The sequence below is a fragment of the Neovison vison genome, chromosome 2 (assembly GCF_020171115.1).
Source record: "Neovison vison isolate M4711 chromosome 2, ASM_NN_V1, whole genome shotgun sequence".
Lineage (NCBI taxonomy): Eukaryota > Metazoa > Chordata > Mammalia > Carnivora > Mustelidae > Neogale > Neogale vison.
In genome coordinates, this window is record NC_058092.1 from 206,542,557 (window position 1) to 206,555,187 (window position 12,631).

Genomic DNA, 12,631 nt, shown 5'->3' on the forward strand with positions numbered 1-12,631 from the left:
TATTATGTCACAGTTTAAAATTCCATAAAAAATGCTTAAGTTTAAAAAATTAACATTATATTAAAACAAGAAAAACTTTGGGTGCCTGGGTGGCTCAGTGGGTTAAGCCTCTTCCTTCAGCTCAGGTCATGATCTCAGGGTCCTGGGGATGGAGTCCTGCATCAGGCTCTCTGCTCAGCAGGGAGCCTGCTTCCTCCTCTCTCTCTCTCTTTCTCTCTCTCTCTGCTTACTTGTGATCTCTCTCTGTCAAATAAATAAATAAAACTTTAAAACAATAACAAAAACTTTTGACATCTTCATTTCCTAAAAATGCCAGCTAAATTAAGCTATGCTAGACTTTCATGTATTTAAAATTAAATATATTATTCTGAGAATTCTAGTCAATATTTCACACATAATGCACTAAACTAAGAGTTATTTTTGTTATTCTGAGAGCTGTATATATAGGGTGCAAATTTAAATGGCTTTTAAAATACTGGCTTAGGGCACCTGGGTGGCTCAGTGGGTTGAGCCACTGCCTTCGGCTCAGGTCATGATCTCAGGGTCCTGGGATCGAGTCCCGCATTGGGCTCTCTGCTCAGCAGGGAGCCTGCTTCCCTCACTCTCTCTGCCTGCCTCTCCGTCTACTTGTGATTTCTCTCTGTCAAATAAATAAATAAAATCTTTTTAAAAATGTTTATAAAATACTGGCTTAGATAAATTTATAAATGGAAAATCTGTAATGTTTTGAGGGAAAACATAGAATGCTCTATATGAGAGCTATACGAGGTGTTCTCGTATAGAGTGATAGGTCCTTTTTATGACTCAAAAGTCTTTTGTCTTCAAAATAATTCCTATTGGAATCATCCCTCAACTTAACTAAACAAGCTATGTTACTAGTATTATAAATTTTTAAGTACAAGAAAATCATAGGAAAAAGTCTTTTGAGGGGCACCTGGTGTGGCACAGTTGGTTAAGCCTCTGACTCTTCCTTTCCACTCAGGTTGTGAGCTCCCGGTTGTGAGATCCATCCCCGAGTCCAGCTTTGTGCTTAGCATGGAGTCTGCTTAGAGTTTCTCTCTCCCTCTTCCTCTGCCCCTTCCCCTCTCTCTAAAATAAATAATCTTTAAAAAAAGTAAAGGAAAGGATCTTTTGAAATATTTTTCAACCTTGTCTTAAATATTTCTTTAGTTTTTAAAGAGGTGAGATTCCTTTATGGGGAAAAAAAAAATTCGTAGAAGACATGAACAGACATTCCTGCACCATCCTCACATTGCTACTTAGAACACTTTACCCGTTGTCTGCATGTAAAACTGACTTTTTATGTGTCTGGCCATTATTGCTTTTAGCTAGAGGTAGGATTTTTATAAGCATGTTCTGTAACAGGAGAAATTTTGAAATATGTTGACAGCCATGGAATTGGTACAGTTTCAAAATGCTTCTATAATCATTCACCTAAGGCTAAATAGAGTCAGAAAACTTTTCCTGATTGAAGTATATTACTACTCTTGAACTTTATGTGGGATAACCATTCTAAATTTATTGTAATTAAGGATTACAGTGATTAAATGGTAGATTAGAAGTTTAAAATTATTAAAATACTTGTGGTAATGGGTGTGGAGAACATTCTCAGTAGTGAAAATTGAAGGTCATAAATAGTCTTCATTTGAAATGGTTACATGTAAATATTACAATACATTTGTAATAAGTAGAAATTAATTTAGTGGTTAAATCCTTGTATATTTTGCAATCTTGTTTTTATTCTTGTGGTGTTGTTTTTTTTTTTTTTAAATAGTGTTTGCCAGCTCTGAGCCTGTGCCTGGATTCCAGGGGGATACCCTGCAGCTAGCATTCATTGACCTCAGACAAGTAAGATATAATAATGTAGATCTCATTTTTTTTGCTTTCTACCGTTGACTTTTTTTTTTTTTTTTTTTTTTTAATGCTACGGGAATGCTTGTTTGCCTTGAAACAATCTTTCTTTGTGGAAGTGCTTCTTTTATAACTATATGTTTGGCCCTTCTCTCTGAACTGGTATATCTATTTGGTGTTTCAACCTCATGGAACAGTTTTATTGGTGAATATTTAACTTATTCATTACCTGCTAAGCTCATGCCTAAATAACTTCATACTTTGGTTTAATAACACTTGAAGTTTGAGTTATTTCTTAATGATTTCATGGTCCTATTATGAAAATTGGTGGTATAAATAGTGTCAGGACCCAAGTTAAATATAAATTATTATAACCTAGAAAGTAACCTCTTGCTTAAAACTGTGGTAAAGAATGCTTTTTTTCAGTAAATTTTCTGGGGGCTCTTCGGTGGCTCAGTTGGGTGGAGGTCTGCCTTCAGATCAGGTCATGAGCCCAGGGTCCTGGGATTGAGCCCCACATTGGGCTCCTTGCTCAGAAGGGAGCTTGCTTCTCCCTCTCCCTCTGTCTGCCATTCTCCCTGCTTGTGTGCTTGTGTACTCTCTCTCTCTATGTCAAATAAATACATAAAATCTTTAAAAATTTTCTGAATGCCTCCACAAAAAAGGACAAAATTACTTTTTTAAAAAAATTATTACTTTTTAAAGATTTTATTTATTTATTTGAAAGAGAGAGACAGTGAGGGAGGGAACAGAAGCAGGGGGAGTGGGAGAGGGAGAAGCATGCTCTCCGCTGAGCTTAGGGAGCTCGATGCAAGGCTCCATCTCAGGATCCTGGGATCATGACCTGAGCCAAAGGCAGATGCTAAACCGAATGAATCACCCAAGTGCCCCCAAAACTACTTTTAGAAAGGTAATTATAAATTTACATAATTCTTTTCTGGTCATGTAACTCTAAGTAGAGTAACAAATAGGATAATTTTTAAATCTTTTTTTATCATTTTACTAGTCTTTGAAAAACTTCCTACCCTTTTTCCATCTCCCCCATGGTTTTTTCTTATTCATATTCTGCCTCTTTCTTCCTCCTCCTTTTTCTTTCTTAATTCTAGGATTAAGGAGCTTAGTAGAGCTGGGAGGCACAAGGGTATGGAGGAGGGGAAGATCCAAGATAGAGGGCTCAGGGGTTTAGACTTGACAACAAGGTGGCTGCTGCCCTTGGCAAGAAGAACCAAATGGAAATGGAATTAGAAGAAAGCCAATGTGGGAGTACCTGGATGATTCATTCTGTGGAACATTTGACTCTTGATTTCCAGGTTGTGAGTTCAAGCCCCACGTTGGGTGTGTAGAGATTACTTAAAAATAAAATCTTAAAACAACAACAGCAACAGCAAAGCCATTGTGATATCAATCTATTAATGGTCCCATCCCGTTTGGGGATAGAGATGACTGAAGATTGGGCTTCACCATTGATGTAAATAAATAGACCACCACAGTGATGTTTGTGGCAGGCCCAGTTTGAGTAATGAAGGAGTTCTGATTTTAGTAAGTGTTTGAGAATACAGCTGTTTTTGCTTTAATTCCAAACCAGTGTTCTATAAATATGTATGAACTACTATGTACTGATTATTTAGAGAGGGCTGATATAGTTGAAATAGACACAAAAGTAATGTAAAAGAGAGTTTTGTTCTTGGGGAGCTTAAAACTCTTCTAAAGATACAAAACCCCCATGAACTCTGCAGGAATACTTACAGGACAGTGAGTCATGTGGATATAAATGGTATATCTTCAAATCAGGTTTAGAAGGAAACAAAAAAAGTAGTCCTACTTCCCAGTTTTTTATTTGTAAAGCACTGAACATATAAGATATATTAATATTTATTTCTGTTTGAAATCAGTGCTCATGTATTATGCCAAACCAGAAACAATGTTATGGATGACCTAGATCTGAGAATGATTACCATTACTAAGTTGGAGAAGATAATAAAAATTAAGAAGGTGGACTCTGAACTTTTATTCCAGTTTACCCAAAGATATTCTTTCTATAGAAGGTAGATCTATTTGCTTTAGGATTTCTCTCTGTTGCAATCTTACTGCCCTGAAAAAGATTATCTAATACAGCAAATGGAGTTCTTTAGCAGACTGGAAATAAGTTTAGTTGTATGTTCATTTCTCAGTTGGGTTATAGCCACTGACTGGGGTAGGTTTCCCTGTTACAAGAGCATGGGTATGTTCTCTAAACCAAAGTGTATGTAATTTGAGGGTATCTCCTATTATACATAATAGGATATTAGGATAATTTTTAAATCTTTTTTTATCATTTTACTAGTCTTTGAAAAACTTCCTACCCTTTTTCCATCTCCCCCATATTTTTTTCATATTCCTTTTCTTTTCGTATTCTGTTCATTTTCTTATTCGTATTCTATTATATATAAATAATCTCTTCACAGAAAACTTGAAATTTATTATGTTTTATATAAATTATGTGAATTTATATGGTATTAAATAGTTTGTGATCACATTGTAGGATTGTGAATAGGACCACATTTGAAACCGTGGGTAAAGGTTCTGTTCTTTGATTTGTTCGTTTTTGGTTCAATGCAGATTAAAACTGATCCCAAGTACTTTCTTCCTTCAAAGACAATCCTCATTTGACACCAAAAAATGCCTCTTTACAAGCATATGTAAAGCATTTATTTCCTCACTAGGAACTGTTATTAAGGCACACCAACAAATATTAGTAAATATCTCAAGTCTTTTTGGTTGAATTTACTTTTCAGTATGTGCTCTTACAGGCATTGAGTCTTGGTTGGCTTTTCCTCATCGGCATAATTTTTTAAAGAAACTTTTAAGTGAATACAAAAAAATCTGTTAGAAACATTTAGAATTCTGAAATCTATTCTGACACATGTAAAACTGTTAAAGATTTATGTAGAAATACCTATTTAATAAAAAACACAGTTTTAAAGTATGATATTTAGTATTCAGTACAAGTTACTAATGGATAAATATTAATGAGCTAATTTTTAATATATTAATTATTCTAGTTTGAAAGAGAGGCTTAAAATAATTTTTCCTAAATATTGTTAAAATTTAATCAGACTCTATTTTTGTACACTTGGCATTCTGAAACAAGAAGATGCAACTAATTCTTGTCTTTAGCTGCTGGACCACTGAGACATACTTGAATTTTATGATTTTAGAGGCTTGGATTTAATAACTTGACAAAGATAATTATTTTCACATACATTTGTTTCTCAAATTAATTTATAAACAGTTAAGTGGTGAAATGCCAAGTATGGGAATTGACTGAAAATAAAATTAGTCTTTAAAGTCTCATATGTGGTGATAGAAGTTTTTTGTATCAGATGTCAGTGTTATTTAAAGATGCCTTTCAAGTTTCAGTAGTGTTTTAATGTTCCTGACTTCATAAAGACCTTTCATAGAATATTATTTTAATATTTTTATATCAAGTACTGTATCACCAAACATAAAGAGAGTGCTAACACTTTTATTTACATTTCAGTTGGGTTTCTGCACTTTTCCCTCTTTTTTTTCTGGTCTGTGATCCATTTCTGTCTTAATAGGGTGGCTGACAGTTCTTTTCAAGTATACTTAGAAAGGCAAAAGAGCCCTTTTCATAGTACTTATAAGGGGTCATGCTTCTGTTTTTTAGTTTGAATTTGATACTGCTTCATGAATTGCTGGGTATGAAAGATTAGGAAGTAGGTCCAGTGGTCAAATTTTACCTGCCCACCCGGACTTTGCCCTGAGGTCAAACTCCTGATATTTGCTGTTCTGAATAGAGGAGTTGATGACAAGTATGAGCTGATACAAGAGGAAAGTTAGAACCATATCAAAGCTGAAGGCAAGAGAATTGGGATTCAATGAGAGACTGTAGCTAAAAGATGGATCATCATCAGAATTGCCCTCTTTTAAAGAAAAGGAAATAGCTGACCTGTGAGTGAAAAAGACTTTATCATCCTGCCAATCACATGCTTGCTAATGGAAGCCAGTTATCTCAACAACATTGTAAGGTTTACTACCCCATAGACAATGCAGAGGACTAGTGGTGCTGGTACTGCCTCATATGAATATACTGTCTCAATTTTAAGTGTGCTATTTTAATATGATTTGTATGTGTAAACTTTTTTTGTAAGTATACCCTATCACCCTCTTACCCCTAGTTCTGAAATTAATTCCCTGAAAGAAGGACCATGTTATACTTATATGTGTCTATTTTCTTTTACAAAGACTATTTTGTTAAATGTAATCTTTCAAATGGATTTCAGATGAATATGTAAAATTCTTTTGACAAGTTATGAAAACCATAAATATTTCAAACTATTTTTATTTTAATACTCTTTATACATTATACAGAATTGAGTGATAATTTTTTATAACTCATTTTTTTAAAGTAAGCTTACACCCAACATGGGGCTTGAACTCATGACCCCAAGATCAAGAGTCACATGCCAGCCTGGTGCCCCTATAACTCATTCTTTTTTCTTTTTCTTTTTTTTTTTTTTTTTTAAGATTTTGCTTATTTATTAGAACACAGGTCGGGGGAGGGAGAGGGAGAAGCAGGCTCCCCGCTGAGCAGGGAGCCTGATATGGGACTTAATCCCAGGACCCCTGGATCATGACCTGAGCTGAAGACAGATGCTTAACCACCTGAGCCACCCAGGCACCCATATAACTCATTCTTAATACACAGAAATATTTCACTAAATAGCACTAGAAAATGAGATGTCCCATATAACCAAATTTTAGTTTTTGTATAACTGAAGATTAGTTTTAATCACCAAAATTTTTACGATAAAGCCAATTTTATGGGAAACCTCAAAAAATATATCTTACCTTTATAGCTTCTTACTGAACATAATTCTCACAGTAGGTTGAACATCCATAGCTTACTAATCCTAATACTAAAGCCTCTTTACCTCATTCTGTTTCACTTTGTGGTAAGTTAGACTGGTAAGATGTATTGTTGCTACATTTGACAATATCTTGATAATCTTTTGGCAATATGAAGAAGTTTAGGTAGATTGGATCATAATGCAGTTAGATGGATTTGAGGCTAATAAAACAGTCTCTTGGGGCACCTGGCTGGCTGAGTTGGTAGAGCATGTAAGTCTTGATATCAGAGTCATGAGTTCAAGTCCCACATTGGGCAAGGAGCCTACTTTTAAAAAAGAGAATAAAAAACCATTTGCCCACAGAAGTTGGCTGTTGTATCATTATCACCCCAGAGCAGTATTTTTCAAAGTGTCTTTCCAGGAACAGTCATTTCTCAAGATGAGAAAAGATTTCTTTAAAGTTTTTTCTAAGTCAGACAGGTTTGGGAAACACTTTATACTCTAATTCCCTCTTAGAGACTTAAACCATGTGCATTAGAATTGCAAGGACTGAGAAATTCTTTGGTGATCTAGCATTTCCCAAACTCATCACAGATGTGATGATCCCTCACTCATTCTGGGATGTATTACATGAAACATACTTTGGGAAATGCTTCAAGACTCTGGCATCACCTTCTAGATGTCTATCTTATATAGTCTGGAATCAGCATACTTTGAAAATAATGACTTGGATAATAAATACCTAGAAGAAATGTGAATTATATGTATAGATGACAAAGCTAAGAGAATTGCCTATAGAATCAACATGCTGTTAGTGATAAGTGAAAGCCAACAAAGTTAGGTTTAGCAAGGAAAATATTAAATGTTATATTTAATTTTTTTAACCTTTTTTTGTGAGTAATTTCTACACCCAACATGGGGCTCAGACTCAGGAGTTACATGCTCTTCCAACTGAGCCATGCAGGCACCCCCTGTATTTAATATTTTTTAATTTAATTTAAAAAAATACAAGATGTAGGAAATCTGACTTACAATATGAAAAAGATCTGGTAGTTTTAGTTAACCTCCAAATCAACAATTTGCTGGGAATTCTTAGACTGCATTTGTGTAAGGGTGATATTTAGGTTAGACACTTTGTTTTGGGGCTGTTAAGACTGTACCTTGAGTATTACATGGTGATTTAGACACAATTACAGAGCACAGAATTCCAATTCTAGTGATGGATCAGATACCTTGTCATAGGAGAAGAGCCTTTTAAAAACCTGGGAATAGGGACGCCTGGGTGGCTCAGGGTCCTGGGATTGAGCCCCACATCGGGCTTTCTGCTCAACAGGGAGACTGCTTGCCCCACTCTCTCTGCCTGCCTCTGCCTGCTTGTGATCTCTCTCTGTCAAATAAATAAATCTTAAAAAAAAAAAAAAGAAAGAAAGAAAGAAACAAACCCTGGAAATATATAGTCTGAAGCCTTAGAGGAAAATGAAATATGTGGTTCCTATTAGCCTAGATTTGAGTCAGGTATACTATTTTTTTTCTTCCTGTTACAATCCTGTGCCATGAAAATGACCTTGTAATATTCCTTTCCTCATCTAGGATTAGGTCTTATTCTTTCTTTCCTTCTTTCTTCCATCCTTTCTTCCTTTCCTTCCTTCCTTTCTTTTTTTTTTTTTAAGTAGGCATTATGCCCATGTGGGGCTTAAACTCATGACTTTGAGATCAAGAGTCACATGTTCTACCAACTGAGCCAGCCAGGTGCCCCAGATCTTGTTTTCAAGTATTTGATTTTGGACAAACTAGGGGAAAGAGGAATGATCATTTCTCTGAACTATGTGTAGAGAATTTGAATTGTGCAAAATATATTTGCATCTTATAGCACTTTTCAAATAGGTGCTTTGTTGAAGTATAACATACATTCAGTCAATTCTTAGCTGTACGGTTGCTGGTTTTCATAGCATGAATTCATCTCTGTAATACCCAAATCAAGAAAGAAAACTTGACCAGTAAGTACCTCAAAAGAGATCCTACCCCTTACTGTTCTTTCAGCCATTACCCTTCTCCCTCTCAAAAGATAACCACTGTCATAACCTCTAATACCACAGATAAATTCAGCCAGATTTTAAACTTTGTATACATGAAATCATGTGGTATTAATTTTTTTTTAAAGATTTTACTTATTTATTTGACAGAGAGGAACAGCGAGAGAGGGAACACAAGAAGGGGGAGTGGTAGAGGCAGAAGCAGGGTTCCTGCTGATCAAGGAGCCCGATGGGGGGCTCGATCCCAGGATGCTGGGATCATCACCTGAGCCGAAGGCAGATGCTTAATGACTGAGCCATTCAGGCACCCCATGTCGTATTAATTTTTATGAAGAAGGTTCTACCTTCTTTAGCTCAATATGTTTGTGAAATTTATCCATGTTGTTACACATAGTTGTGGTTCCTTCATTCCCTTTGCTGTATAGTCTGCATTATACAAATATACCATATTTTATACATTCTATTGATAAGACATATGAGTTGATTCCAATTTTACTGTTACAAATTGTGCTAACATGAACATTTGTTTGCATGTCTTTTGGTGAACATATGCACACACTTCTATTTAGGTGTCTACCTAGGAGTGGAATTGCTAAGTCAGGGGGTATGCATATGATCAGTTATAATAGATACTGTGAAGCAGTTTTCCACAAGTTTATACTTAAGCCAGCCATGTAGAAGAATTCTTGTTGCTCTACATCCTTGTCATCTCTTAGTATTATCTGTCTCTTCCTTTTTAGCCCTTCCAGTGGGTATACAATAGTTTTATATTGTGGTTTTAATCTGCACTTTTTTATTTGACTTACAAATTGAATCCCTGGGGCGCCTGGGTGGCTCAGTTGGTTAGGCCTCTGCCTTCAGCTCGGGTCATGGTCCGAGGGTCCTGGGATCGAGCCTCGCATCAGGCTCTTTGCTCGGCGGGGAGGCTGCTTCCCCCTCTCTCTCTATGCCTGCCTTTCTACCTAATTGTGATCTCTGTCTGTCAAATAAATAAATAAAATTTTTAAAAAATTGTATCCCATTTCATATGTTATTGTCCATTTGAATATCCTCTTTTGTGAATAAACTGTGCAGGGTTTTTGTGGGAGGTTTTTGTTGTTGTTGTTGATGTTTTTTACCATTTTTTTCTATTGCCTACTTCTTACTGATTTGTAGAGGTTCTTTGTATGCTCTGAATGTGAATCCTCTGTCAAATATATGTATTGCAAATATCTTCTCCTCTCTGTGGCTTGTCTGTTTACTCTTAGTTGTGTCATTTGATAAACAGAAGCTCATGCTTCTAATGAAATCCGCCTTATCCCTTTATGGTTAGTTCTTGTTAATGTCCTGTTTAAGAAGTCTTTGCCTGTTCCTGAAATTATAAAGATATTTTTCTATGTTTTCTTCTAAAAGTTTTATTGTTTTAACATTCATATTTAGAGTCCATCTGGAATTGGTTTTTGTGCATGGTGTGGAGTGAAGGTTCAAAATTCATTTTGTTCCATATGGTTTTCTGATTGACCCAGCACCAGTTTTTGAAATTGCATTTTAATTTAAAGGTAATGTAATTGTAAAACACAGTACTGTGAGACATAAATGATACGTGCTTCTAATATACAAGTAAAGTGGTTTCTGTTGCCTTCCAGTTAGCTGTATGCTTATATTTCATGGTTCATAACATTCCTCATTAGCAAATTAGTTGTAAGTTTGAAGTTTAGTTTTAACCACATCAAAGGTATTTTTAAAAACAAAACAATTCTAGAATAAGTATTCATAACAATATGGGCAATATAAGAGAAAAAAGCTGAATTATGAGCCCATGAGGACAAGAATCATGCCCTTTTTGTTCACTCCTGTACTATGGTATTTGCCATAGCTTTCTGCTATTCTTAGTATACAGTGAACAATTAAGAAGTGTTGAATAAGTGAATACAAATTCTTTTAGCTATACTCAAAGGCATTTTTTTTGGAGTACAGAAACACCTTTCTTAGGAATTGAGATAGTCTATGTAAATTCACATTCTATATAAACAATACATTTAAAAGCAATACATTTTATTTTTCTATTTCAATTTTTTTTTAAGATTTTATTTATTTATTTGACAGAGAGAAATCACAAGTAGATGGAGAGGCAGGCAGAGAGAGAGAGAGGGAAGCAGGCTCCCTGCTGAGCAGAGAGCCCGATGCGGGACTCGATCCCAGGACCCTGAGATCATGACCCATGAGTATTTATAAATATGCATGACACAGGCTCAGTTGGTTAAGCAGCTGCCTTTGGCTCAGGTCATGATCCCAGCGTCCTGGGATCGAGTCCCACATCGGGCTCCTTGCTCGGCAGGGAGCCTGCTTCTCCCTCTGCCTCTGCCTGCCTCTCTGTCTGCCTGTGCTCGCTCTCCCTCTCTCTCTGACAAATAAATAAATAAAATCTTTTAAAAAAAAAAATGCATGACACATCTGTGCTTTCTCAAGTGAAAATATAACAAACATTTCTTTTTTTTTTTTTTTTAAAAGATTTTATTTATTTATTTGACAGAGCGAGATCACAAGCAGACAGAGAGGCAGGCAGAGAGAGAGGAGGAAGCAGGCTCCCTGCTGAGCAGAGAGCCCGATGCGGGCCTCGATCCCAGGACCCTGAGATCATGACCTGAGCCGAAGGCAGCGGCTTAACCCACTGAGCCACCCAGGCGCCCTCTTTTTTTTTTTTTTAAAGATTTTATTTAGTTATTTGACAGAGAGAGATCACAAGTAGGCAGAGAGGCAGGCAGAGAGAGAGGAAGGGAAGCAGGCCCCCTGCTGAGCAGAGAGCCCGATGCAGGACTCGATCCCAGGACCCTGAGATCATGACCTGAGCCGAAGGCAGCGGCTTAAGCCACTGAGCCACCCAGGCGCCCCATAACAAACATTTCTTGATTTATCTCAGCCATCATTAGGAATCTCAAAGAGTAATATAGGTTATTTCTAAGAAATATTGTTATTGCTCCAAAACCAACTGTTTATTCTTTTACGGGTAAAGAAATATTCTGGACAGGGGCGCCTGGGTGGCTCAGTGGGTTAAGCCTCTGCTTTTGGCTCAGGTCATGATCCCAGGGTCCTGGGATCGAGCCCCACATCCGGCTCTCTGCACAGCAGGGAGCCTGCTTCCTCCTCTCTCTCTGCCTCTCTGCCTACTTGTGATCTCTGTCTGTCAAGTAAATAAATAAAATCTTAAAAAAAAAAATTCTGGACAGGCTAATTGCAGGAATTTAGACAAAGGCAATATACACTTAATTAAGTGATTGGCAATGACCAAATATAAAACAATTAAATAAAGGAGCTTTAAATAAATATTGTTTGGAACTGTGAGTCATGAAGAAAGTAGATGATAGTCAAATAAATTGAGGAAATCCTACATATTTTGTCCCTCTCCTATAAATTCAAAATTTCATTAGCACATTAAAGGCTTTGAGAAGTCTTAGAGTAAAGGTGTATTCCCTTCCTCCCCCAAACCTGTTTGAGTACTGAAGAATTTTCAGAAATGAAAATCCCTTACTGTCTTGCAAAACAATGTTCTACCGGCCACAGTTTAACACTAAATTACCTGGACCACTGTTGGATTACTTTAATCTATAGATTCCTAGAACTATCTGGTTAAAACAGGGCTGTGGTAAAAAATAGAGAAGTCTTTCAGTAGATAGATAACATTTACATATTAAAATGTAAATGATTCAAAAATGGAAAGTAGTAAGTTTTCAACAACAATTTGTTGCAACTTTTAAAAAAAAATTTGAAGGATTTTATGAAGGATGATAATTACCAGAGGATTAATGCTGCTTAGATGTAGCAAACCAGTCAGTCAGTCATAGAGAATAACTTGTTTTTAAGAAGCATGAAGCAGTAACACAAGATGGCTTGTGAAGAATGAAAAGATTTAAGTGG

General features: G+C 36.1%; 1 protein-coding gene across 2 annotated transcripts in view; it reads left to right on the forward strand.

Annotated features, from left to right (window-relative positions):
* EXOC6 (exocyst complex component 6) overlaps positions 1–12,631 on the forward strand; it is a 231,158-nt gene that overhangs the window by 188,873 nt on the left and 29,654 nt on the right. For both annotated transcript variants that reach the window (XM_044240115.1, XM_044240114.1), the window contains exon 20: positions 1,775–1,848. In XM_044240115.1, the coding sequence (XP_044096050.1) occupies positions 1,775–1,848 (74 nt within the window). The remainder of the gene's footprint in view (positions 1–1,774; positions 1,849–12,631) is intronic.